Source organism: Gobius niger, assembly GCF_951799975.1.
Source record: "Gobius niger genome assembly, chromosome: 14".
Taxonomy (NCBI): domain Eukaryota; kingdom Metazoa; phylum Chordata; class Actinopteri; order Gobiiformes; family Gobiidae; genus Gobius; species Gobius niger.
This window is the reverse complement of record NC_136865.1, coordinates 17069812-17092739: the sequence shown is the minus strand read 5'-3', so window position 1 is coordinate 17092739 and position 22928 is coordinate 17069812. Positions and strand designations below refer to the sequence as shown.

The following is a 22928-nucleotide window of genomic DNA, read 5'->3' as shown; positions in this document are numbered from 1 at the left end:
AAAAGAGAGGCTAAAACAGGACTTGGTGATGGCACAAAAGGAGATGTAGCCGCAGTTTGACAAGTTCAGCTGGATTATCTCTGAGCACAATGTTCCGACGCCGGGTCGAGACTTACAACTACATAGCAATGAAAAGATATTCGCACAGTAGGTATCCAATTTAACTACTATTAACTACAAAGATGTTATTTTCTATTAACTCACCAGCCGTACATCCCACCCACTACCAGAGAGAGGCTGTACTTTTCAAAACCAGGACCAATAAGTGTAATAATTTACCAATGCTCCAATGAGCTACTGAACCATTACAATCATAATTGACTGATGGGAGAATGAGAGGGTGTGTAGGGTCTAAGTCAGGGGTGTCCAAAGTGCACCAATTTTTGGTTGCCCTCTGCCTTTTTGCTGAATCGGGACACATCATCAGAGATAGTCCTTTTTCATTTGAAATGTAATAATTCCACACAATTCTAACCTAACAACTAACCTGTTACTGTGAGACAGAGCTGGCATGAAGGTTTTGAGCAGAAATAAAGGTGTGGGGCACAATTTAAACCTCTGCTAGTCAAAGGTTTTGCAGCACTAACCACCGATCTATGGCCCTTCACCCTGTGTACGCTTCAGTATGCGGCCCCCCATGAAAAAAGTTTGGACACCCCTGGTCTAAGTGGAGTTCATGGCCCTGGGTTCAAATACTGGACGGACCAGGGCCTTCGTGTGTAGAGTTTGCATACTCTGGAGGCAGGGGAAACCAGAACACCGGGGGGGGAACCTACACAGACAGGCTGGTCGGGTTGGCCCATGTTGGCGACATGCAGAGCCGTGGCAGCTCAGGACTGACCCTCAATGTGATCTGTGCATTTTTGTGCAATTATTCACTTGCTCGTCATATAATTAGAATATCATGGAAAAAGTGCATTCAGTTCTGTTACTCAACTTAAACTGTGAATCTATTATATGATAGACTCACTACATGCAAAGTGAGATATGTAGCCTTTATTTGTTATCATTTTGATTATTATGGCTCAGCTTGTAAAAAACCCAAATTAAAATCTCAGAACATTTTATATTTTAAAAATGGACTTTAAGCCATAATCATCAAAATTATAACAAATAAAGGCTTGACATATGTCACTTTGCATGGAATGAGTCTATATCATATAGTTCACATTTTAAGTTGAGTAACAGAAGTAAATGCACTTTTTCATGATATTCTCATTATGACAAGCACCTGTATAATGGCAATTATACATTTTTTTTATGTAGTTTAGGCATATACAGTATTTTGTAGTTGTTTGACAACACCCAAGCTGTTGGGTAAAAATGTTAAAAGATGCATTTGCAAAAGACATGGTGACATGATAATAATACTTCTGCTTACTGTTACAGAATAACATTTAATCGCTATCATATTGGCTCATGCTGTACGGTCGTGCCATTTGCCACTTAGCCATAACATTGCCTTTCAGGCACTGTATGTTTTGGCTTTCATATCAGTATGACGCACAGCAGAGGTTATTTGTCCCTCTTCATGTGGAGGAATTGCCAGACTTGAATAGTTAGGCTAGCTCAATGTCTTGAGTTCATGTCTCCGGGTCCCGCATGGTCAGTAAAAAACTCCTCCTGCAAGACATCCAGACTTCTGTCTCTTTTTCCCTTTTTCACCCGTCCTCCCGGACACCATTGTTTTTCTTACTACCATTGATTTAACAGGAAAGATCTATAATAGGTGCCAAGTGCAAGCATAGCAAAAATGTGGAGACATGGATCCTGTAAAAGATGCCATCTCCAGCCACAGCGGGAGTGTAAAAGAGCAAAGCGTTGTTTTTTTCTCTCGTGAGCTACAATAAAATAGAACATTTACCTGTTCATACTTGACCACAGTCTTTCCCATTGCGAGATAGGGACACTAACTAGATTTAGTTGAGTTACTGGACGGTGGCTTTTCCATTAGTTATGAAGCACACACAAACTGTTTGTCACACGGGCACTTCAGATGGCTCAGAGTGCTATGGCAAATTGGATTTACCACGCAATGCCCTCATTATTGTTACCAGGGAAACCAAGCACCCCTCCAAAGTCATCCCATTTGTCATCGCTCTTACACTGAGACAAGAGGATCTTTTTGGAGGGAACAGAACACGCTGCACACATGACAGGGGATGCAGGAGAAGATTGAGACATTTTTCACAATGCATGCACGATGTTTGATGGTAAGAAAAGTTTACAGGGAAGTTACAGCGTTCATAAATGTGGCCGTAGCACTTGGTAAAGTTGATCAGTCAAACAACTATTCTGTTGTCATGTTTAGCGCTGTCTGCAAACTGTGGGTGCAGCTCTGATTAAGATGGAGATTTATTTTTATTGCACTAATAGGCTGTTAAGACTCTGCAGGTGAATGTCAGAAAAAAAAAATCCATTTCATTTAAAGTTTTGATTACAAAATAAGGCATTTAATTATATTTTTTATTTTGTTGACATATTAAATCAGTAAAAAAAAAAAAGCCATGTTTTTAGGGTAAATAACTTTTATCAGATTATGAATGAGAAATTGAACAAACCTTCAAAATATTAAGCACAAGGCTAGAAAATTGGGTATAATATTATGTAGGAGCTACTAAAGTGAACATTTGACACCTACATTTTCCCATATAAAGCTATAGTAACTAAATGTTGAACCAGTGCAATAAATAAACGCTTCCTTGAGAAGGCAATTTATTTAATGCCAGATGAAAGTTTTAAGAAAGCAAACTGGCCTCAAACCTGAAAATTGAGATTTTGCTTTGCCTTCAGTGTTGAGCATATGGTCTCAATGGCACTTATCTGTTTTTGCAATTGAACTTTTTCCAGAATGTTTGCAATGTGCAGCACTTATTATTCCTCATCAAATGTTCTTTTTCTCATTTCTTCAGTGGCTTGTATGCAAATGAGCCGCTGTTTCCAGGCTCAAATCAGATGTTTACAGCCATAATAGCAGGCTGTGTACGCGGCGTGTCGGGGCCGGAGGAGCGAACGTGTAGGAGGGAGAGCCGCCTATTCAGTCTCCTGGGATACTCATCATCTGGCTCCGCTCATGAAGCCTAAGAGCGCTATTGTTTGGCCCCATTCAAACAGGCCCATTGTACCCAACTGCACCGCCATTGTGCAGCTTGTGCTGAGTGACAACAGTTTATGTGTGAACTTGTGTCGGTCCGTGTCGTTGGGGCATTGTGTAAGTGTTGCATATTATTGCGCCCAGCAGTTTGTGTGTTTGGATACCAGTAAGTGTTTGCCTTTCCCGGGTCAGGGGTAGGTGAGTTCAGACAGCCAGATTAAAAAAAAAATGACACAAGTCGGTGGTATGCAGCTGCCCAATCACGGCCAAAAATAGACCATGTTGTCAGCACTTTGTTACTGACATTGAGTATTTTAGAGTTTTGGCAACTGAGGATGTGATACCCAGATTAAGATCTGTGTGGTGGGACAATAATCAAAATTGTATGCAGTCGTGTAATCTGTAGTACTCTTATAACATATTGCTTTTAAATCGACAGGTCTTCTGAAAATCCTGTGACAGTAACGGCTTATTGTTTTGAGTGGAGTTTGGATTGTGAGGAGTAAAATAAACATTGTTTACCTTAATAAATCCTTTCCGTAGTTCCTCTGGGGGTAATACAAGTGTTGATGGGATGATTTGGGGGTCTTTCATCTCCCCCTGGTGTCTCTGTCCAGAAAACCACCCTTGCAACTTCGCTGCCTACAGGTCGGAGGCCCCAATACGCACTAATGGAATTACGAAGAAGAAGCTAACAGGCTAATGGGCTAAGCTAACTGCGGGCTAGCACCAGTTAAACAGTATTTACTGCTAAGTTTGAGTGAAAAAAATATCTCCATTGTGTAATTGGATGTACAATATCCCTCTCTCCCTTTGTCTTTTCTGTCAGCGTAGTATTTACTCTCACGGACAATAAATGAGTTAAAAAAACGCAACATGCTAGAAAGAAACAATACCATGGTGGAGGTCTCCTCTGTTGTTTGCTTCTAATTTGGTCCTGATATGTTTCCCCTGTTGGATAGAGTTGAGTAGGTGTTTAGACCTACAGCCTGTGCATGTAGCATTAAGTCTAACAGCTCCACAAATATAGTTCAGCACTGTACAGTCATCGGAGCATGTTATGATTTTAGCTGTGAGCAGATGGGAGTGGGATGAATCTGCTGCAGACTGTGGCTCTTCTTTAAATGTCATGTTCATGGGTTTGCAAAGCCAAAGCAACAAGTCTCCCCATGTTGACCGCTCAAATGTGCATTGTTGACTGCCTTGTGAGCCAAAAGTGGTAGTTGTCATAGTTAAAAACCAAAACATTAAACATAAAGGGAAGTTATTCTGTCTTAAGTTTAAGCAAAATCACCAGTAACTTCCTGTCTTTGTATTTTAAGGTTTCCTCTTTCTCTTAAATGAGTGAGATACATTCAGGATCAGTTTGGGCAAGCCTAAGTGAAAATGAGTTGGTCTCTGGGTCTTGTCCCTGGAGCTTTGGCCTTAAAGGCGGTGAGTGTCGGGGGACAGGAAGCGCCAAAGTTAAGTGATAATGAATCGACTTGAGGCCTACTTTCTATTCTGGTGTTTGGAGGTTTGTCTAAAGTGGGACTGAGTCAGAAAGTGCACAGATAAGAGTAATGGACATTGTGCTGCAGGAGAACAACAAAATACCTTCTTAAGTGACCAAACCAGAGAGGTAAGAGTGGACGGGTCACATTTTTCAGAGGTTGGTCTTTTAGTAGAAAAACAAGAAGAACATGGGCATGCTTCTATTAATCTGAAAACAGGACCATAATTGAAGATGCATACAATGTGTCAAGCAGTTCATTTTCTGTGTACTTGTCTGAGTATTGCTGCTGTAATGACCTGCTATGAATAATGTATTCCAAAATCCCCATGAGGACTCCTCCTACACTTTATCCATACAGTCAGAAAACATCAACTGATGGATATCCTCGATTACACGCTAAAGTCGTGAATGTTTTTCTTAATTACACAGAGACGCTAGATAAATAGAAAGTGAAGATTTGTAGATCCCTGGATGAATAACGGTCTAGACCTTGGAAAGTTTTCAGCTGCATCGTCCGACACTTGGCTGTGCATAATGTCTGGCATAATACAACATTTAGCACATAGGTGTGACTCGGAGTGACTGCCAAAACATGCATACAGCGGTGAGTAGTTCTTTAGCACCTTTTGTGTTTGGTTTGGTCACTCAGCACAACAATTTTCACTAAACTGTTATATTAGATGAACAGCAGCTGAAGTCTAGTGGATAGGGCTGCTGGACATATGGAGCCCCCTTTCTCCCTATACTTTCCTATCAAATAAAGCCTATGGGCCCAAACGGATACAAACAGCACCCACCTGATGCCCCCCACTTTATTCCTCCCAACTGGAACGCATCTCCTCACATCCAATACAGAGGGAGGAGAAAGTGAGTACGCAGAATTTCTTACATTTCTGCCTAAATTGGTCATAAAATGGGGTCTGATCTTTGTCAAAATCACAAGTATGGGTAAACAGTGTGTGCTTGAACTAATACCACCCAAACATTAACATTTGATCATGTTTTTCTTGGCCATAACATGTAAACAGTCACAGGAGAGGAAGGAATAAGTGAGTAGTGTGAGCCCACCTGAAGTTCAATCACTGAGGTGTGGCTTAAAGCTGCCACTGAAAAACACAAACTACTGTAGTTAAGAATTGTCTCTTGTTGAGAAGCACTGTCTGATGTGCAACATGCCTCACTCAAAAGAGCTCTCTGAAAACCTACGATCAAGAATTGTTGATTTGTATAAAGCTGGAAAAGGATACAAAACCATCTCTAAAAGTCTTGATGTTCATAAATCCATGGTTAGAAAAATGGTCTACAAATGGAGACAGTTTGGCACTGTTGCTTCACTTCCAAGGAGTGGTCTGTCCTGTAAAGTTGTCTCCTAGGGCCATAACTACAACAGTTTTGTAAAGAGCAATGGTCCAAGATTCATCCTGATCGTTGTGCACGTCTAATCTGCAACTACAGGAAATGTCTGGATGTAGTTACCGCTGCCAAAGGAGGGTCAACCAGCTATTGAATCTAACGGTGTCCTCACTTATTCCCCGCTGTCCTGTGAATGTTTACATGTTACGGCAATAAAAATATGATAAAATGTAAATGTTTAGGTGGTATTAGTTTAAACACACGCTGTTTACTCATTCTTGTGGTTTTAATAAAGATCAGACCATATTTTATGAGCAATTTAGGCAGAAATATAAGAAATTCCAAACGGTGTACCCACTTTTTCCTTCCACTGCAACTCAACAAAGCAAGAAGATGCTGTCCCACCTTTATTTTCTTTTATAAGTGCGTCATCCAAACTTGGCTGATATCATTGGCAAATATTTGATTCTATTGATAGAGGCCAAACTTCAAGGTTGAGTTTCTTAACAACTCTAGATTCTTACTCATTCTAATCACACGCAGAACTGTGGAGACCCTTATCACCGCTACAGTGGCCCGGTGCAAAAATAGAGGGAGCAATCAGTGCTGTCCCATGACCACCATTGAGCTGCGATGGAATGACAAGTAGATCACTCCTGTCTCTCCCCCCTGTCCTCTCATACCGGCTCGAAATAAAACAGCTAATTATTCCTGTTAATCACAAAGCAGTCGAGCTGAATCACTAGACACCCTGCTGTTCGGCATGGACGCACAAGCCTCTGCCAAGACCCTCCCCTCACTGTACTCTCCCTCACAACCACACAATTTCACTTCAGCTTCTGCCCAGGATGTTACGAAACCAACTCTTGCAGAAGGACCGTCCTTTTAATTTCTCACACTTTAGCAAAGTCAACCTGGCAAGATCCGCGGGAGCGAGAGAGAGAGAGAGAGAGGGAGGCAGGCAGGCCCCGGCGCTGATTCAAATCTCCACTCGTAGCTCTCACTGACTCCAGACCAGTGCGCCAAAGGAGACAAGAAGACGCAGAGGAGATGGCTGCTGTGGACATTGTAATTGAGGATGACTCAGATGAAATGATGCGTGAAGAAGCTGAAGATGTCTTTCTGGAGGACGGTGAGTTTATCGATTGGACGGTGTGCGGGTGAGAGGTAGCTCGCGGTGAACCTTGACCTTGTTGTTAAGGATGCAATGCAAGTGTTTAGCAATGTGGGTGTTTTTGTCATGCACTACCTGCTTTTTCTATCTCGAAAGTAAAGTAAGACGTATATAAGTGGTTTGTTTGCATGCATTTACCTGCTATTATAAATAAGTTGGGTTGTTCTGTGCACTTTGTTTATCGATTTTTCAACTTTTCACCCTGTTTAGAGGCGGTAGAGCGGTGCCTGGTGCAGTGTGGGCGTTCTTATGTAATACACAGTTGTTTAAAACAGAATATTGTCTTTCTGATGGAGTGTTTGTTTGCTTGTCCAAAGGCAGTGCAAAAAGAGCTTCGTGCTATTCCCGAGTGGAACCAAGACTATAGATAATTTAATGGCAGAAGATGAGTGGGCAATGGTGTCTGGTGTGACACTGTATTCCCAGACCGGAGAGCACTGAAACTAGGTCTCCAGGATGTAACTACTCAGGATGAGTCCTTGAAAGTGTGGTATTTGATGTGGTTTATCCTGTAGGAAGTGTGTTTGGGACGTCCATATTAGCTGGCAATACACCTGTGAGACTTTGTTTACTGCCACATTACAAAAACTAAATGATGAGCGTGTTGTGTTGTGTAAAGGACCAATAATAAGAAACTAGTATTGACTTAGACTATAGATTTATTTACTCATGTGACCCACACTATTTAGCTTGTTCTGTCGTTTCTAAAACTGCAAATAGGAGAAGGGCAATTTTATTTCCCCAATAATATGTATTAGAGCAAGTCAGAAATATACCAGGACATGTCAGAAAATCAAGATAGCTACATTGAGCAACAGAGGTATATAATGGCACTGTTGTCCTTTGTGTGGTATAAGATTGTGGGATGAAGTGATGCTGAATAATTAATTAGTCTGTAGGCTTTGTAAAAATTGTAATCCTCAAAGTCAAAGTGAATGGGAGACAAGTTTCTCACAAGTACAATTTGAAAATCTTGTTCAATGTCACACACTGACAATCCATAGTTTCAATGGCCATTCAATTACCCCTCTGTAAATCCTTCGATAGTGCTCTGCTGGAGCTGCTAAAGGTGCATGAGGAGGATATTCCCACCCATTGCATCACTTGGCGGGTAATGTATGTTAATGCCTGTGTTGACCCACTTCTCAGTGAGCTCCACAACCGGCTAATGTGACGTTGTCTTTGAACGGCACAGTGCCGCGAGGAGCCAGCTGACTCTGAGAGCGGGCAGCCTATCAGAGAGCAGCTCTGTGTGAGGAGGCTGAGGGGGACAACTCTGTACATTAGAGACTCTAATGATGAAGGTTGCTTTATGGTTCATACAGCCCATTCTCCACTGGTTTTCTCATCTTTTTGCAATTTCGGCTATTTTCTCCTCAGTTAATAATCCATTTATGTAGAGAAATTGTTTCGTTTTGGCCTCAAATAATGAATACGCTGGCTTATATTTTTGTTATACAGTTTAATCTATGGATTTAAAATTTTGAAAGCAAAGAAAAAAGAAAAAAGAATCATATTGCTTTCCATAAACATGAATGTGCAGTCAGATAGGTTTATCTTATATCTTTGTAACAATTTACTCTCTTCCCATCAATGAAGTTAAAGGTTACAAATTACAGCCTATATGTTTATTCTATTCAGTATATTGGAACATGTGCTATGGTAGATCACCTTAAACTTTCAGTTCCTTAAAAAGTAGCTTTACCATCTCGAACTCATGGTGTAGTTGTGTGGGTTGTTTTTTATTTTAAAACCACATCTCTACTGTACTGTGACAGTCCAAACCTGCACCACACTGTATATAAATCACTCTACATTAGCTTGCTGGTAAACTACCCTGTAAAGCTGCTGTATCCGAGCTTTTGCAGCCCCTGATCATTATCCGTGAACGTCTGTAAATCACCTCCACACGAACCCCCCGTGTGACCTGAAAGCCTCTATTCACGCTCTCTTGGATTAAACTGCATTACACATAAAATAGACACAGCGTGGCTTTCTTCTGCTGCTTATCACCGAGATACACACGTGCCCACTCCACGAACACCGCGGATATTAATGCCTGTCCCATATGGGGGAAACGTACAGCGGTGTCTTTGGGACTAAAATACACACAATGGTCCTTATGACTAATTCAAAGAGCTTGTGTTTCTTTGAGGATGTGGTGAGCGGTGAATGAAAGCAGTAGCACCAATAGTGGGAGAGCTTTAATGACAGTGAAAATAAGACTAAGTGTGAGATTAATGGTCGCTGTTTGGTTTCTAAATAAACCTGTGTTTGCCTAACTGGGTCGGGGCAGAGAGCATGAAGAGCGGCCTTCTCCAGTCACAAGTGTCCAGTGTAGTGGAGATCAGGAGGTCTCTGCAGCGCTGAGTTACTACACCCTTGGCTTGTTCCTTTGGAGTGTCTGTCTCGCACTGGTTGTATTCGCTATTCAAATTTATGGAGGTAATAAGACAATATGGGTCCCTGTAGTAGCACTTGGATTTTAGCAGCAACAGGTGAGACATTTCTTGGGGTGGTGGGGGGGATTCGTTGTCATAAATTACTTTAGACAAAACACATTATCACTCCCCAGGCCTAAGCTAAGTTATTTTCAGCTCATGATTTGTAATAAACGCCTTAGCCTAGTTTACCATTGCATTGTGTGATGTTGCTTTGTTTCAGGATGGAGCCCCACAAAATATAGGCCAACTAAACAAACAACTAGCTTTTTTGGTTTACTATCAAAATAATAAAGCAAGAAGAACCTCACATGCACGCATTCCTTCATAACGTGCAGGCCTTAACAACAGCACCACATATGTCCAAATATTTACCACAGTCTTTTATGTAATGTATAGTACTGTGATTTATTGTACATGGTTGTTGACAAATGCTAAACAAGCGCTGTAATTGCTTGGCTCAATAGCTGTTGTGTTTTTGTTTGTCTACAGCCACAAAGACCTGTCAATCAGTCTTTAGGTTTTGGGGGCGTTGCCTGTTCAGTAATTGCCCCACTCAGTCTTTTGAAAGCTTTTCCATGTCTTAACATAGAGAATGACAAGGGTGTTGCATAATGGTTTACTGCAACAGTAAGCATTGCTGGGATATGATGTGTTTTACAGCATTTTTGGACTTTCCTCAAGGGATTTCTTCGTGCAATACCTTAGGAACTCCTAAAATGTTATCAAAAGACTTGAGCTGGTTTGAGCATGACCCAACATGAAGGATAATGTAAAGGCACACTGCTAAGCATTTTGGATTGTACTGTTGCCATTGCCAAGACAAAACATGCTCTTAAAGCAATACTAAGTAACTTGTTTATCTTAATACTATCTTTAATGTCCTTTTCGTAGTCTCTCTGGGGGTAATACAAGTGTTCATGGGATGATTGGAGGGTCTTTCATCTCCCCCGGTGTCTCTGGCCAGAAAGCACAATTGCAACTCCACTGTCACCGGACCGGAGCAACCAGTACACACTAATAGAATAATGAAGAAGAAGCTAACAGGCTAATGGGCAAAGCTAACTCTGGGCTAGTGCCACTTTAAACAGTATTTACAGCCAAGTTTGAGTGAAAAAAAAATATTTCCATGGTGTAATTGGATGTACCTTATCCCTCTCTCCCTTTGTCTTTTCTGTCAGCGTAGTATTTACTCGCACGGACAATTAATATGTAAAGAAAATCGCAACTTGCTACAACACCTGCAGCTGTGCTTATGGCCTCTAGGGGCAAGAGATACTTAGTACTGCTTCAATGACCGGCTCCACACAGAAAATGCTATTTTTTTCCCTGTGGGTAATTACAGAAAAGATTTGGATGAGGACGTAGCCTATTACCCACCTATTTGTAAGTGTTTTTTCAACAATAGGTATATCTGTAATAAAATAAATGCTTTTATTTTATTCTAAATTATTGGGTGAAATGTTTGGTGGTGTGGCTTTAAAGAGTTGCAGCCATGAACACCAACTAGCATCACATGCTTTATCACATGCAAATGAAACTACGCAAGCGTTATTTTTCATATCACTGCCTCATTATACACAATGCGTGGATCTCGCTGTATTTTTTCCACTCTCAGATTCTGCATTTCGAATGAAGCTATGGACAATGGCCCAGAACACAATATCATTACATGATAAACAGGGCTTAAGGATTGCAAGATTATAGAGCCAGTATCAGGTTTCACAAATCCTGTCCTCCTCCAGTGTCTCTGTCTGCACATGTCCACTTCAGCATGCCCCAGGAAACTGTATCCCCCTCAGAGCCAACATGGAGCCTGCAGAAGCACTAGATCACAGGAAATACAATCCTCAGGGCCGACTGTAAAGGGAGACGGTTGATTTACATGCACCACATACAACAGCTTTGAACTGCAATATGGAGATGTAAGGAGAGGATAAATACCTGTCACTTTGAGATATAATTATGGTGTGTGCCTTTAAAAACTTCATTTATAGCTGATGTATGAGATATGATAAAAAAGACATTTATGATCAGGATGTTTCAGAATGTTTACTGGCCATTACTGATCCTCCAAATGTATTGTTCCTGACTGTACACACTCCCTCTAAGAGTAGCATAGTCAAGTTCTTCCAAATCCTACAGTCTCCAAAAAAGCTCTGAACTATCTGTGCTAAAGGGTGCTTTGGCTACATTGTCCTGTGTGCTGACACTGACTGTAGCGTCTAACTGGAGCATCACTGTCCTCCTCCTGCTCTACTCTCTTCTGTTACACTGTCACTGCTGCGACGGGAAATAATTCGGCCGATGTTTACAGCTGTCTGTCACATTAACCCTGACTTTCACTCGTTCCTGTCCCTTGCCGTCAATCAAAAAAACTCCCCAGTTCTGTTGATAAGTTTACCGGGATTATTCAGTTCACTGTATATGTTCTATCAAAAATTAATGCAACGATTAATGCAAAAAAATAATCCCTACCCTACTAATTAACACCACACAAATTATTACCATGTCTCAAAGTTGTATAATAGATCTATATAGTTGGACAACATTAAATGAGATAAATCTTCTATAATCAGCATCTTGAGTTACATTTTACGCAGATATTTTCCACTGATGTAGATATACACTGTACTGCAATCTTGTCCCGCCCACACAGCCCTGTCGACTGTGATAGAGTAAAGAGCGCGGAATAAAACGACATTACGGTGCGATGTGTGTATGTGTGTCCACTCAGCGTTGGGAATAGCTGTGACCCGAGGGGACCTACTGTAGCACAGCCGTATTAACGCAGTGTCTCTGCCTGTCCCGGACTCTGACAGTTGGCTTTAGTGACCTATTTCAGACTAAACACTCCAGCGCATCTTGTACTCTGTGGTTTGTAAAGCCTGGACAACCCTGAGCATGTTCACTCTTAATATACACAGTCTATGGTTTCACTTCAAAGACAGTTCCACTAACTCCTGTGCATTCTCTATGTTTCAGCAGATGTATTACCAAATTGGTGGCACTTTATATTACGGCACAGTAATAATGTGGTTTTACTAGGGTAATAGCATGGTAACCAAAAGGTAATAACTTGGAAATAATATGTCATTTCTAAGAAATTTCCAAATAATTTTGATGATAATAAAATACTGTCTTGATCTTATTTCCATGAAACTACATCACAGCATGTTGTGTGTATACAACATTTCCATGAAATTACTATTGTATTACATAACTACAAGAAGCAAGGATATTCATGGATAAATACCATGTAGTTTCTTTTACATTACACTGTGAGGTAATTTCTGTATATTTGAGAAACTGTATATTATTGTATAACAGTAATAGGGTAAAAGACTCTGTCTATGTAATTAACTGGGAGATATTTGTGTAATTACTATTTTTTTTACTACTAATTTATATGTAGTTACTTTTTGATTTCCTATAATTCTAGCTACAAAGTGATGATCTTAGAAGCGGCTGTGAAATTACACTTGTATTGTGACAATAGGGTAACAACCACCTTACAATGTAAGTATTTGAAGTTATTTGTATGGAAATACCCTTGTATAATATGTGGTATTTCTATGTAATTTACTAGAATCAGGGTTGCAAAATTCACTTTTGACTGTTTCAGCTCTATTTCAGGGAAACAAACCCAGGAAGCAAGTTTAGTAGTTTTTATGTAATAGAAGGGAATCGGGGCTGCTTTATGCTGTTTCTGCTTTATTTCTTACCAATAATCAATATAAAAAGAGAGCTGTTTACAAGATTATGGAGAAAATGTCTGAACAAAGAATATGTCTGTACAAAGATATGTCTGTACAAAGCTGGGCCACTTCGCTGGTTGTAGTAATAATACTTCTAGTGGTGGCCCGTGTAAGTTCTCTAACTATTTCTTTTACATATTTAAGGCATTTCACATTGTCATAAAAAAAGAACTAAGCATAGTTGTATTCTAAGGTAATAGTCGTCGCACAACAGAAGCATTGCTAATAGAAGGTGTATATGCAAGTATTTTCCATTATTGTTTCAAGCTTCTAGATGTGGAAAGAAGAGGATTTTTTTCATAAGCTTTGAGGAGGAGACCAAAGTCATGCCGATGCCGCTGGTGTAAACTGTCCTGTCCTGTCCTGTCCGGTCACTCGTGTTTACCGGTGGATTATACGGCTTTGGTTTGGCCGCGCCGCTAACCTTTCTTTCAGCTCCTATAGGGTTACTATAGTGATGTGTCTGTGGGCAGTGCTGGGCGTGTGAGGTTTACACTCGGTGGTTTGGAAACTGAGGTAATACCGCTTCAGTCATGACAGACAAGAGACCACCCTGGACTCCGTGTGGGAACCAGTGGATCTTGGCTCTTGAAAAGGTTGTAGGTGTATGGAACAAGTCCAAATGTGCAACAAAATCTTCTTCTCTTTAACTTTTCTCATTTAAGGACTCGCGAATCCTGAGCTTTGTGTGCAGTGATTGTATTAGTGTGACAAACTTTGCTGACACTTCCCTTTGACACATAAACATAACAGGCTGCAGATGTGCACAAAGACAATGCACTGACATGGGGACACTGGATTGTATCTATGTAAACCTACAATAGATTTTGCTATCATTTGCTACATATTTCCAGTCCAAGCAGCTTTGACGCACTGATTGATGCCACAGGAGACTTCTTCCCCACATACTAATGGCTGTCTAGACCAATTATACAGTCAGTCTGACCAGGGATGATACATTATGCATGAAGCATGCTCAGACATCCTTCACTTGGACGTGATAGCGTAGTAGTGTTCTATACTGTTTTAATGACCTCCTTATCCTGCATACCTTATTATTATTTGCCTAAACCCAACAGTTGCAGTATTCTAGCTTTATTAAGAGCAGTTTTCTCATGTTATATTACTGTACAGATGTGTATACAGCAGTTGTAGTTGCGGAGTTTGCAAACGGCTGCTTTGAACTTTTTATGGAACGTGACCCCTCGGGTAAAGTATCTCTTTAAACAGCAACAAGTCACAACATGAAGCTCACTGTAAAGTATATGACATAGATGCACGACACAAGATAATACAGAATGTGCATGGTTTCCTAACTGTAAAGCACATTTACATCTGGTTTAGGCATGGTTTACACCCAGTTTAGACATTTTATGGGCCTGATTTAGACCTAGTGTAGTCCTTATTTCATCTCAAACGCCCTCTAGGCGCATTGAGTTGCCTTGTGTACAAAATGCGCGGTATAAAAAAACTTGCCTTGCTTATAACGGAATTTTTCATTTCAAACAGTGAAATTAACATGTTGGTTGAGGTACAAACTCATCCCTAATCTCTTCTAATATTTGTAGCATCCAATTCTTCACAGGGACAGTGCATGTTCATGAAATTGATACAAATCAGATCTACAGTGTCTGATTTTACAATATACAATAGGAAGACGAAACAAATTTCATTCCGTAACTCGGAAAATCAGGTATAGCTCCTTTAATCTAGGACAGGTATTGCTCTGAAGGCCAAATATTTTATGAAGTGGTACTTGGTATGGAATGTTTGTGAACCACTTGCCCTAATGTTTTGGTTTATAAAGTGTAAAGTGGTAAATATTAACTAGAATGTTGGTCCTATTGCACTATTGGTGAAGTAATAGTAGTTTTAAAAGCAATAGTAGTAATCTTTTGCTGTAGTAATTCAAAGAGTTGCAGTTGCCCCATTGGAGTAAGCATAGTAGTGGCAGCTGCAGTACTGGTATGAGAGAAGCTATATATAAGTAGCAATATCATCAGTTACTTCTTCGTAGTAGCAGCCATTCAATAAGTCGGCATACAGCTGTAGTAATGAGAGAGAAACATCGTGCAGCATTCTCCTCTGATATCCTAGCTCTGCACATTCAGGCACCGTCAGCTGTGCCAGTGGACCCTCCAGCCTTGACCCCCCAACCCTTCAGTCATGTGACCTTTCCCAGTCCGTCCCCAGAGACACGGACCAAAACAGCTGAGAGCAAGTGCAGAAGTTAGTTTGTTATTGGAGTTTATTCGAAGAAGAAGAAATCTGGAGAACTTTTTCTTAAGGACCCAATGCCGCGTTACATAATGAACAAGAAGTCCGGGAAAGTCTGGAGGAGGGGGGGTCCGCGGTATAGACACAGTGTTGTGCTACAGCAAGGTCAGTGTTGACTGTATACATAGAGCGTAGGAATTATTACTGTATATCATGCTAAATATGGGAGAAAATTGCTGAAAGTCTCAATATTTTAAGAAATGTAAAAACTTTATGTACTTTTGTAATTGATGTTGAAGTTGTGTGTTGATATATTACATCATTTTATGTAACAGTTCTCCCCGTAGTAGACATTTACAAATATTGGCGACTGGACTGGGTTAATTGTGCTGAGGATATTTCACTTCTATCATTGGACGTCTTTTCACTCCTGTTCTTTCAGGGCTTACATAAACATATGTAACGGTTTGCTTAGCTGAGCGCTCCGGTTTATTCTTAAAGTAGATTTCAAGGTAATCCTTTTAATTAACCTTCAGTTTAAGTATTTGCATTTTTAAGTTTGGCTCGGGTAGTGGTATGGGGCTTATATGATGTTTTTCTTTCACAGAACAGTAAACCAAACTGCTGCTACACCGGGTGCTACATTTTTATTAAAAACTGACCTTAAGTCCAAGAAACCAGAAAGTATTTGACAAGAATTTCTTTCTTTTTTTTCATGCACGAGGAATGAACTTGAGACATACTGTGATTTTGTAGCTCATGCTTGGACCTGTCCTTAATGAAAATAACAGAGAATAAATACAAAGAAGCTTCAACGTTCTTACAAAACGACTGCGTCTGGTTTAGACTGTTCTTGGACTTGATTTAAGTTCATATTGTTGTCACTCTTATTGAACATCATGCGCTCACTGCTCAGGCCTCCATCTGAACCTGTCATGGACTCAGACACAAGGACCTGAGGACTTGTGTTCAAAAGTGTGTCTGCTCGTTTCATGGTGTGTAAATATAGCTCTGCTCAAAAACGTTGATGACAGCCGTAATGACAGACCCAAATATGCAGCAACTGAGTGTGACGCAGAAAATATGTGTGTTTTACATTTTGTTTTGGGACGCGACTCTTGATTCCCTGTCATTAGTTGCTACAGACGAATAGAAAGACATGATTTTATGTTTGTAGGTTCAGTTTGAGTTTAATGCATTTCAGGGAAAGTGATAGAAACTCCGTGGTGGTGTTGTTGTTGTTGTCATGGGCCGCGGGGCTTATAAAACCCCTGCAGAGTCCACAGATGCCTCAGACCCAGGAAGTCTCATAAAGTGGGAACGGAGACAGTGACGTCAAATACGAACAAGAATGTGGTTTACATTTTTTTTGTTGAAAGAAATTAAAATTCCCAAAGTTATTAAGTGTGCTTAAAAGGAAATTCTTTGGTCTGTGAAAGAGAAAGATTCAGAGAGGACTGATCGGGTCGTTGTGACTTCAATGTGAAGGGAAATGATGGTGTTATGAACTGTTCTGAGGGATGGTTCTGAGAAACTTTGCTTCTCTCTGCTGGACATTTCACTTTTTCTACACAAAACGTGACATGCTATAACTTCTTACATTCAAACAGTGTGATAGTTTAAAAAAAAAAGACTCACTGATTTATCTACCTTTTGAAACGTAAAAGGAGTTATCAGTGTATAGTTCACTCTGAAGGTCAGCATCAGCATTTTTGCCTTGCTTCTTCTTTTTTAGTCTAATATTTTCCAATAAACTCTGGCTCAATGCATCTTAACTTCTAAACCTCTGGACTGACAGCTCCTACTTGCTTGATTGGGACATTTTAAAGGCTTAGGTCTGTGTAATACTGTAGAGGTGATCGCATGAGAAATCCTTAAACTTCTAGTGTTAATTACAATATATCAGTTCTCTGTAATGAAATCCCTCCTGTACTAACACCACAGTGATGGATTAAAAGGGACAAGCCATTTTCTGCCCTCTTTGCTTTTGCGGACGGCCGAGCTCAATCGGATTTGTATGGCCTCAGCAGAACACCATATCCACTTATAGTTGGCAATTAAACAGGCAGCTGATCTTCCAGGGCAGTCACTCTTCATAAAACAGACTTCTGGAGATGAAACGTCCGACTTCAGCTTGTAAGGGTAGTGCCAATAGATGGAACTGTTCATCTGTGCAATTCTATGTAGTTTGATATAGTATTTATTGTACAAGTGGAAGCAATCGTATAGCAAGCCTCAAGAAAAGGTCAGTTCGACCGCATCCCTGTGGCTGTAATCGCAGATGACCACGTTGGTTTTATGGAGGTGGGCAGCGACCAAAACACTTCAGAAAACTCAAGTGGAAGTCATTCAATTAGTCACTCACGTAAAATGATCCTTGTGTTTCAAGTGATATACATAAGGTCAGTAGCAACAAACAATGAAAAACATGCCGTTCTTCTGAATGGCCAAGTCATCTAAATGGGCGTTCGTAACATGAGAAAGTCATGTGACTGAAACCTATGAATACAAACAAGGTTTCTGTTGGACTTCTAAACAACAATAACGCAAATATGCTTTTTATAGTCGACCAGTTGTGACACAAGAAACGCTTACCTTATATCAATACATTATGTCTTGGGAAAATAATAAAGTCTATTGTTTGAATGAAATGTTTCTTCAATACAATAATGTGTAAATTGTGTTAATTCAGAAAACGAATGGAGAAAATGTTCTTACTGCCCAGTGCCCACAATGGAAAGACTGACAATAGAAAAGTGTGATTTGTACCACGGGGTCTGAAAGTCGTCCCACGTCAACGCAGTGGATCTAAATTTAACTCATGGCCAGTGAAGTGTTATAGACATGTCAAATATGTGGCAGAGAAAAACAAACCTCGACAGCAAGACGGATTTTAGAAAGTGACAACTGGTTGAATCCTCAGCTCAGACTCGTGTGGACTTCACAAATGCACTGAACACCAAAAGATTAGCACTATTACAGCAGCTCAGTGAGACGCAGGTTACATAATCCAAATTAATAGCTGCATTCCTTTTTAACATGCTATTTTTGAGATGGCTAATTTTATCCCGCGCTCACAAAGACCATGAACAGAAGTCTTGTGATGGATGCTCAGTCTGTCGCGCTGGTCCCTCGCAGAAAAACACAAGTGCTGACACGCTTTGGCTAATACTTGTATAATAAAAATGCTGAGACGGTTTGTATAACACTGACAGGTTTTTACAATGAGGTAATGAGGTGGGCCGCCTTCAAATCTATGTGTTTACAGTCTGGAGAGCGTTTACAGGACTGGATCGATTCATTTTGGCTCTCGAATTGCCTCAAATTCAAACCATTTATTTCTAATAATTTGAATTCAATTTGGTTTTTAGCATAATTTAAACTTGACTCTGTGCCAGCAAGAGGCTAAATCCTGGCTTTCTGTATGATCAGAGTCATGCTAAAATTGCTTGTTTTACATACATGTACTAAAGCTGAATGAAACCCCAATGGTCCAAATGTATTTCAAAAAGCCTAAACGGTGCATATCAGGACGTATTGTGGAGATCCTCCTATCACCCCATTCAAAGCAGTGAAAGCAGTGGGGTCCAGAACAGCCTTGCCACACCCCTCTGCCCCATCCTCGGCCTCTGATTGGCTGGCGGCCGTTCAGGAGGAGCGCTGCAAACACGACCGGAGTGGTCTCGCTCTGCGCGCTGTGGCAGACAGAGGCAGAGCTCACATCAGAGCAGACACTACGGGCGAGCTCGCGTTCACTTGTTCCCTTTCACTGCGGAGTTTACCGGCTTCCTGTAAACGCGAAGTGCCGCTTTCCGTTGTTCATCATTAAAGGCGGTGTCTTTACGCATGGATAAGGAGAGGAAAGACGGGCACCAGTAGCGCCTTTGAGGAGACTCCCGTTAAAAGTTTGAGGAGGTGAGTGTAAAACGCAGAGGGTAACTTTGGTTCAAGTCCACGCATGAAAAGGATTATCAAAATGTGTTGGCTTGTATTGCTAAAATGTCTATGTAAACTTATTTGGTTTGGTCTTGTGAACCATAGTGTCATGTTTAAAGCATTCTAATTAATACAAAGCATGTTCCTCTTATGATTTCATATCTTTGCCCCCTGCGTTTGTGCCACATTTTTGGTTGTATACATTTATGGCTCCACAACCGTGTTAACCGTTTTACGCGTCTCAATGGGCTTTGTTGGGTCGCTGTCACGTGACCGGCCCGTCTTTCACTGGCAGCAAACTTTCTGACAGATGATGTGCCGCTGTGAGTAATGTCTGGCCTTGGCTGTCGCTTCTGGAGACGGCCTCACAATGGGCAGGAATGCAGGGAATCGCGTCTACGTCTCGGTGTGTGAAGTTTTGACTTTTCAGGACGTGCGCGAAACGTGACAGAATCAGGCCAGTGGTTTTTAAAAAATGCCCCAGCAGCTTTTTTTGTTTTGTTGTTGTTTTTTCGGGCCATCAGCTACAATAATAAAACCAACGGTGCGTTTTCGGTAGAGCTTCTGTCCATGGTAGTAGTAGTAGTAATAATAAAAAAGTGCGTCTGTTTGCCAGATGTTGTTCAAATCTTTTTCATATAGCTGCGCTCCAAAACCACCACTCCACCCGGGCTGTCACGATGATTACTGTATCGACGTATCGTTAAATAAATAACAGGTAAACGATATATTTTTGGGCTCGATATTTATCATCTGTGCATTCATTCAAGCAGATTGAGTTATGTTATATTTCATGTTTATTGCAGCTTGTGTGGTATTTTAGGATATGATGATGCACTCAGAAAGCCTCACAAAGGTTTACTGTCATTTTCGTGCCTGAGATTTGACAGTATCCAGTATCGTTAGTCAATAATATCGTTTATCGCGATACTTTCCTGCCTCAATATATCGAACTTCAAATTTGTTCCTGACAGGCCTACGCTCCACCTACCTTTTAACCTCTTAACCCCCGCCTTAACGAAGTGGCAAAAGCGTGACAAAAATGTGCCAGAAAAGTAGCAGCAACACAATAAAGAAAAGCGATTAAAACACGACTAAAGAATGATGAAAAAGCCACAAAAGGATGACTTAAAACATGACAAAAAAGCGTAAGAAAAAAAGTGATAAAAAGACAAAAAACATGATGAATGTATCAAAAGAAGTTGCAATGAGTTTTGCAAGTCTTTCAAATGAGGTGTTGCTCTGGCCTATATGCATCGAGAAGCTTTTAGATTTGGGTAAAGCCGAACTGGACAAAATGCGCTTGGGGGGGTTAAGTATAAAGGATACCATTGTCTTTACCCATAACAATAATAGAAATAATAATAAAGATGAGCAATAATCTAGAAATGAATACAATTGTGTGACATCTCTTTTGCTAGAAACACACCTGGACAACTGAGAGATTTCACACAGTCAAATCAAAAGTCTGAGTCCACACGCCCCACTTCACACAGTGCACCAAAACATTAGTCTAACCAGCTCAGACACCCGCAACAGTACTGAGGTTGTTCAAACCAAGTGAAAATCCTCAGTGCTGTGCCGGGCTGACTTTGATATGGTTAAGTGGAAGTGCTTTGCGGCGCTGCCAGCTTCTTTTGGTCCAGGCTTTTCAAGGGGGACAGCTTTGAGACGAGGGGGAGGCAGTGGATTTGCGCCAAGTTCAAAAATCAGCTTCCAAGACCTGCCAGACTTTCACCTTTCCTGCATTTGTCTGCCACTTTGATCGCTCTGAATGCTCACTTTCTAAGGGTCTCACTCACATGCACAAACACACGCACTCGCGCACACTCATTTCCTTCCCCTTTCTCTCCAAAGTCTCATTAAACAAATTATGACTGTGTGGTTTGGAGGAATTTCAGACGCTCCTTTTGCTCTTTCTTTCAGGGTTTTCCCCCAAACTACAATAAGTGCAGCAGATGTAATGTTTATGGGAGCGTTTGCTTAGAAATACCAGCATCCTCTTGACACTTCGCGCCGGGGATATTGCTCTACGAGGAGCAACTTATGTCGTTATTCACTATATTTCTGTCAAATTTGGTCTATGAATGATATCACAGCTGCAGGATTCTGTTTGCTAAGAGAAAGTAAAGCAGCTCTTGAAATGATAGTTGAAATATAGCAGTGCAATGGTTGGAATTATCATTACCACTACCTTTGTCTCAAAAGCTTTTTAGTTTTAAATTTAAAGGGATGTTTCTGGATTTTTGACATAGGCCCTCATTTCCTAGTTATCCAGAGTGTTGCTGATTTCTGAAGATATTTTTTTTGTAATTCATGCAGTTCTTATGTTTGAAGAGTTTCGTGGCGCTAGGCTAGTGCAAGGCTAGTGCATTTCTATGGTATCAGCTAGCCTGCATAAAAAACAGTCTGACCCGCTCCACAGGGCACCTGAGGCAAATCACTTATAACACCAGACTGACCATATAATTGTCTGTGTCCATAGAATCATGTTTGGAATATAACTGACCTTGCATCACATGAATGATCGCATTTTGAGGGACTATTTTCTAGCAGATCACTCCGCCGCTGCGTAGCTTATACAACCACGAAGCGATAAGTGATTTGCCTCAGGTGCTCTGTGGAGCGGGTCAGACTGTTTTTAATGCAGGCTAGCTGATACCATAGAAATGCACTAGCCTTGCACTAGCCTAGCGCCACGAAACTCTTCAAACATAAGAACTGCATGAATTACAAACAAAATATCTCCAGAAATCAGCAACACTCTGGATAACTAGGAAATGAGGCCCTATGTCAAAAATCCTGAAATACCCCTTTAAGCTTTTACCATGTCATAATGTTATAGCCCCATCAAAAGACGTCTTAGACTCGTGCATGTTTCTGTAATTTTGCATATTTTGTCTGCTGTCAATGCTCTGGTAAACGTCATACAGAGAAATCTATGAAGTTCCTCAGAGTTTTAAAGTCTAGGCACCGTCACCTTGTTATAATGCACATTTTAGCATGTTTCTGTTATGTTGTTAGTTGAGAATGAGTTGAGAATTTGAAAACTCTTACTTCTTTCTAGTTCTCTGCATTGCTTGATTGGCTGAGTGCCTCTTGTGTAGAGAAAGGTTAAATTTAATGCACCTTAATGAGCCGCTAGATGGAGAGTCTTTGACATTTACCTAAACATTGCATCAGTTTGAGCGCACACATTGTAAGTGCTTTCGCTGAAAAAGTACATAACTTTGCGATAGTGCTGTTATGAAACTCAATTTTCCCATAAGAACTCATTGAGCACTTTTTCTTTCCTCCACCCTCCTGCCGTTTGTGGAGTGTGGCTTGTAGCATGTGCCCGATCTGTGTTTATACATCTGTCCATGTCTGACCAAAAGTGCGGCTTTTTTGGTACAGAAACCGAGGCTTTACTCATTTTTTTGTTTTGTTTTTTTACTGTAAGGAGTGTCTGTTTTTGTTT

At 40.7% G+C, this 22928-nt stretch overlaps 1 protein-coding gene across 3 annotated transcripts in view; it reads left to right on the top strand.

The window, feature by feature from the left end:
• ripor2 (RHO family interacting cell polarization regulator 2) overlaps window positions 1-22928 on the top strand; it is a 62367-nt gene continuing 39439 nt past the window's right edge. The window contains exon 1 of one of the 3 annotated variants that reach the window (XM_079570488.1): window positions 1-147. In XM_079570488.1, coding sequence (XP_079426614.1) covers window positions 90-147 — 58 coding nt within the window. In that variant the 5' untranslated portion in view covers window positions 1-89. Of the gene's footprint in view, window positions 148-6778; window positions 7075-19229; window positions 19448-22928 lie in introns of those variants that run through there. The other 2 variants (XM_079570487.1, XM_079570489.1) reach the window with 2 other exon arrangements.